At 40.8% G+C, this 6,251-nt stretch overlaps 1 protein-coding gene across 2 annotated transcripts in view; it reads left to right on the forward strand.

The window, feature by feature from the left end:
• Window positions 1-5,385, forward strand: part of WIF1 (WNT inhibitory factor 1) — a 69,244-nt gene extending 63,859 nt beyond the window's left edge. For both annotated transcript variants that reach the window (XM_037514052.1, XM_037514053.2), the window contains 3 exons: window positions 531-626; window positions 1,122-1,217; window positions 4,531-5,385. In XM_037514052.1, the coding sequence (XP_037369949.1) occupies window positions 531-626; window positions 1,122-1,217; window positions 4,531-4,652 (314 nt within the window). In that variant the 3' untranslated portion in view covers window positions 4,653-5,385. The remainder of the gene's footprint in view (window positions 1-530; window positions 627-1,121; window positions 1,218-4,530) is intronic.
• Window positions 5,386-6,251: the final 866 nt, after the last annotated feature.

The following is a 6,251-nucleotide window of genomic DNA, read 5'->3' on the forward strand; positions in this document are numbered from 1 at the left end:
CAGATGTATTTGTGAAGAACTGACATCTTAGTAAGACTGTTTTAAGTCTTTCAACCATGAACTCAGTAGATCTTTTCACTTCTTTATACTGTTAACATCTCCCAGCAATGGTTGACAGTTTTCATTTGTCAGATTTATCTGTAAATATTTTATGTTTCTGTTCTATTATAAATGGTATTGTTTTATTTACTGTTGCTTTATAGAAACTCAATCAATTTTTGTAGATTGATTTAATATTTTGCAAACTTACAAAACTCACACAATTAATTTTAAAAGCTTTTTGGTAGAGGCTATCAAATTTCCCACATGGATGCAGGAGATACCGATTTAAAACCAAGTAACAGTACTAGCCTGTTTGTAGTGAAAGTCACGTGAAACTCCAACAGCAGTAAAGCCAGAGAGGGTCAGAATTAAGTGGAAATAACTGCCATTGAAAAGCACTTATGCTCTCAAAGCCTTGCAGCTCCTTTGATAGATATACCACTGAGTGAAGCACTGAGTTCCTCACCTTTTTGCCTTCTGTATTTCAGGCAAATGTCCACAACCTTGTCGCAATGGAGGTAAATGCATTGGTAAAAGCAAATGTAAGTGCTCCAAAGGTTACCAAGGAGACCTCTGTTCAAAGCGTGAGTACCCCATGCACATAATGCGGGTCACGGGAGAATAAGCTGGCACTAGCCCCCTACTTCGTAACTTCTGTGCCTACTGCATGCTGCCTGGCCGTCACAATGAACATTTCTTCACTGACATATATGTTTCCTTTATGGAGTCGAAAGGAATTGTATGAAATCCATGCATGTAAAAAAATGTGTTCCTTCACACTAGCACCTGAACTTTTTTAATTTCTTAGGAGTTTTCTTTAGGAAAATAAACTTCCATTGCCCAGCAGTTTGAAAGTCCTGCTGAGCCCTTTTGTGAATAAGAAGCAGCAAGCTTAAAGATCACTCTGAGACTTTCTCAAGAAGTCTAAAACTGACTTATAATGAGAGATACTTAAAAAAAAAAATTAGGGGGTGAAGCCAAAACTAACACTTTCTAAAGAACAGCAAGAAAAGCAGCTGTGTAATTCTGTTGAAAAATGAAAGCTCTGGAAGCATTCTTTTCATCGCCTTTGATTCTAGCTGTCTGTGAGCCTGGCTGCGGAGCGCACGGAACCTGCCATGAACCCAACAAATGCCAATGTCAAGAAGGCTGGCATGGAAGACACTGCAATAAAAGTGAGTGGGAGCCCGCTGGGGAGCCAGCCTCTTTCACTTCTGTTTCTTGGCTCCAAAGGCTAATAGACAACCCATAACTCAACCCTGCTTTCCATTTCATTAAAAGCAATTTCTCTATCTCTTCTCCCTCCTTGCTCCACCACCTTCTCCAGCCCCTGAAATTCTTTCATCTTTGAGTCTAAGCTTGAGACTGTAAAATATCACATTTGTAGAATACCACCATGAATATTTTCTTGGTTAAATTAGTAATACTGGTTGATCCGGTAATGTAGTATGTTACCTCTGAGAGAAATGACAAGTGAAATTAAGATTTTAATTCTAATGTGGAATTATTGCAGATAATGTACAATCTGCTTAGCTCTGATTTTATCATTCCAAATTTATGGATTAGTACATAAGACATGGAAAGTTTTGTTCTTTAAAATCTTTAAATTGTGTTGGTTATGGTGTTTTATGTGAATTCTGAGAAAAAGTCCATGAAGTATGAGAGAGATGTTATAATAGAATTCCATTTTTCAGATTTGCTGACTGCCACCAATGAACTGGCTATACACAAAATAAATCAAATGCTAAATTCAACCTTTTTGTTTTGATTGGTATCCTCTCTGTGTGAAGCATGAATCCAGATATTGGGGGACACACAGGGAACGGACAGAAAAAGTTCTGCTTCCTGGAGCCCCATTCTAGTGAGGGAGGGTCAATTAGCAAGTGGACAAAAGAAATGGTGCAATTTCTGTACATCTTGCAGCTGGGACTCCTAAGCCTGCATTCACTGTCTGCTTTCCTTTGAGAAAAGGAAGGCTTCAGTCATACAACACCCTTCAGTAACAGAAGTCCAGATTGTGTCTATCGTATTGTGTCTTTCAAATAGGGGACATAAATTGAACAAATCACTTAGACACCCGATGTTTTTCTAGATTAGTGATCACCAAAAGGTGGTACATGTCACCCGCTGAGTGTGGAATGAGCTGCTGATTAGTTTTAAAGTACTTTTGTTTTATATTATTTACTTTATGTATATAAACATGTGTGAAATGTATTTGTTTCTCAAACTTTTGTGCTTATTTTATAATGTTTACACTATTTACATTTAGGTGTACATGTTTGTTTATTTTAAGGTAGGTTGGTATCTGGGCTAGACTACACTTTACCACACTACACTAGCCCATTGTATAGACCGCATTTGAGTCTGTTGCATCCACTGAATTGACTGGGTGGTAGACTGAATTGACTTTAGCTGGGCACAACTTAACAAGCTGTGCAGGTCCTTTGGTAAATTGCTCATTTACTCAGGTATTAATGGTTAAATGGTATCTCTCTTAGGATATACTTACAAAGAACCTGTATTTGAACTAAAAGACCTATAGAAAACTAACCAATTTTAGTGCCATTTTTGAAGAGTAAACTAAACTCTTTATGCCACCCTCAATTGGAGGCTCATCAATTTGAGGCTTGTCTCAAAATCAAAGTAACTTTCTAGAAGTCCTTGGGGCTAGAGATGACTTGAGGTCAGAACAGGCACCCCAAGACTCAGTCACAAATATCTTTTGGGACTCACTTCTGGGGCCTGGTGACTACGCAGAGGAGAGCTAAAGGGGCACTGCTCCTGTGGATACACCTGGTCACAATTACAGAAAGAAAAAAAAAGGCAAGTGAAGGACCCCTGTGTAGTATAGACAAGTAATCCTGACAGGTCAGCCAGCCCCCAGGTGGCACCCCTACCTGTTGACCAGGCTGCTGAAAGCTTTTGTCATCCATGAACCTCCTTCAGATGAAGGCATAGCATGTCAGGAAGATGCCCTGGGGCTTCATTAAAATACAAACGTGTTTTCAGGAGAGGCCACCCAGCCATTTGTGTATTAGCTAAGAGAATTAAGCTGAAAGAATGGGGTTTATTTTGACTAGAGGGAAGTGACAGGAAGTTCTGTGGCATGGAGCAGATTCCCAGTGGGGTGACACAATGGGAGGTCCTGAGCACCCAGACATCTTAGCGGAGAGGAGAATACTGGAGACAGACTGCCCAGCCTGGACTCACCCTCACCAGCAGGGAGGTTTGGGCTTCATGGGTGGCAGGGCGGGCAAGCAGCAGAGAAGGGATTTATTCCAGCTCATTGTTGGCTCATGTTTTGACTGTTCCATGAGCTACTAGCCTACATACTGACAATTCAGAGAAACACATTCAGGAAAAAAATATTCTGTTCTCACTAGTTATTTAATGGCATGCTTGCACTGGAAAATGAAATGCTGAACTAGAAGCTAATGCACAAGGAGATGGGGGCAGATTTTTAAAATGTGATTGCCCTCTTGGATTACTTTTAAGAAATCAGTAGAAATAGATCAGTGCCCCAGGCACCTCCAAAAGTTCACAAGCTAGGAGAAAGGAAGGCCTGAAGTTATGTAAATTAGTGTCACACTCCACTTAACAGCTGAGCTGGAGATGGATAGATGCTCACAGTTGCTGAAACTCACAAAATCCCATTGATAAGGAGTCAGTTCAAATCATAACCCTTCCTCTAACATGTGTCATTCCTGTATCCTTCCTATTATAGCTGCGCCAGAGCATGTGATCCAGATGAAGAGTGGGGTTATTGTATTGAACTAGATCAATACATTGAAGGCGGCTTTTGCAAAGCAGTGAAAAGGATCAAGGCACAAACCCTCTGCAGAAGCTCCCCTGCCTTTGAGACATTAGTGCTAGATCCTTACCAGCCCTTGGGTGGAGACTATCCTTTCATTCAATAACGTCCATCCAAACTTTGAATCAACAGGGCCTCCCCTGGTGGCGCAGGAGGTTGAGCACAGTGCTGTGAGGCTGTCTACAGCCTCTGCAGCGAGGGCTCAATCCTGACCAGCTGGCGAGATACCCACATGGCATGGCATATCTCCTGTCTTGCCCGCTGCTCCCCTCAAGAGTGTATTTCAGTCAGACTGCCTGTTCAGTTCCCTGCTCTGTCTCTGGTGAATCCTCTCACCCTCCCACACATCTGGCCTGTGCCCTGGTTCTTGTATGCATGAATAAATAAATCTTTTTTTAAAAAAACAATCAAACTTTGCATCAACAGTTTCTGCACAGCCAGGCCAGAGAGTGAGTCACGGATTCAGTGGAAGTCAGATTTGGTGGAGTTAAATGGGTTTCTTTTAACAGAGATCTTGAATCTGTAGCATCTCTTCATTCAGGTAGCTTTTTGTGGTCACTGTGGTCTTTCACTCTAGGTTGAAAAGGGAAAAAGGATTTCATTTGAATAGTTAATAATGAATCTGAAGAGCCTGTTTTTGTAGTTTCTTTTCTTTTAAGCTGTGAATAATTTTGCAGGATATGGAGCCAGCCTCATGCATGCCCTGAGGCCAGCAGGCGCCCGGCTCAGGCTGCACACGCCTTCACTTAAAAAGGCCGAGGAGCGGCAGGACCCACCTGAATCCAATTACATCTGGTGAACTCCGACATCTGAAACGTTTTAAGTTACACCAAGTTCATAGCCTTTGTTAACCTTTCATGTGTTGAATGTTCAAATAATGTTCATCACAGTTAAGAATACTGGCCTGAATTTTATTAGCTTCATTATAAGTCACTGAGCTGATATTTACTCTTCCTTTTAAGTTCTCTAAGTATGTCTGTAGCATGATGGGATAGATTTTCTTGTTTCAGTGCTTTGGTACAGATTTTATGTCAGTTGATCAAGTTAAAATTTTGTCTTTGCAGTGCAGTTGGCAGATAATTTCCAAAATTACAATGCATTCATGGTGTCGGGGGTTGGGGGTAAACATTAGAGAAGATAAATGCAACAAAAATGCATAAGTCACAGGGATTTGGATGAAGCACTTCAAGGTGCTGAAGTTACAAGCGTACAAATTTTATTGTCATGTATTTAGACATTGGTCACATTTTTTTCATCACCCTTATTTTAAAACTAAATACAATGTATTTTGACCTTATCATGACTCCAGAGAATTCACTATTAAAAAAAAAAAATAAAAGAAGTAACACTGTTGTAGTGGCATTTAAACAATATAATATATTGTAAACACAATAAAATAGGGAATATAATGTATGAACTTTTGCATTGGCTTGAAGCAACATAATATATTGTAAACAAAACACAGCTCTTACGTAATAAACATTTTATACTGTTTGTACGTATAAAATAAAGGTGCTGCTTTAGTTTTCTGAGTGTTGTATGGAGTAGTCTTTACATGTGCTACCTTATGGAAATAAAGTTTGTTGTAATCAGTGGTAGTTGAAACTTTGCAGTATCATAAAAAAGGCCAGGTATTCCATTCTCTGACCCTGTCTGAGCCCTCCAGAGCCTCGTGTCTCCCTCCCAGTCCTTTCTACTCCAGCCAGTCCACACTCCACTCTGCCTGCTACACTCCTATTTATGTCAGCACCCAACTTGGTTGTCATTTCTTTCAAGAAGTGCTCTCCAGGGCCTCCCTGGTGGCCTAGGAGTTAAGGCTCAGGGCTATCACCACGATGGCCTACCTCCATGGCCTAAGCTCAATCTCCGACCAGGGAGCTACCCACAAGGCGCAGCAGACCTCTCCTGTCTTGCAGCTGCTCCCCTCAGCAGTGGATTTCAGTCAGTCTGCCTGGTCTGCTCCCCACTCTATCTCTGGTGAATCCTTGCGCCCCCTACACCTCTAGCCTATACCCCAGTTCTTCTATGCAAAAATAAATAAAATCTTAAAGTGCTCTCTAACCAGGATGTGTTAAATTTCCCACTAATGGAAAACTTTCTAAAGGTATCAGTATGTCCCAAGTTTAAAGTGCTACCGGTTATTTAAAGCCTGTTGGTGGTGGGTGTGGTGAGGGGACATACATCTGAAGAGGTGTGACCTGTACTTCTGAATCATAAAATGTTGTAAACCAACATTACCTCAATAAAAAAATAAATTTATCCTATTGGTTCCCAAGAAGAACATTATATGTGCTATCTTATAATCCTATGAGGCACATGTGCCATCTTACGGATAAGAAAATTGAACAATGGAGATGTGAAGCAATTTCTGCAAGGCCACATGTGATATGGATGAGTC

Source organism: Talpa occidentalis, unplaced genomic scaffold (genome assembly GCF_014898055.3).
Source record: "Talpa occidentalis isolate TD23 unplaced genomic scaffold, MPIMG_talOcc4v2.1 talOcc4.16, whole genome shotgun sequence".
Taxonomy (NCBI): Eukaryota; Metazoa; Chordata; class Mammalia; order Eulipotyphla; family Talpidae; genus Talpa; species Talpa occidentalis.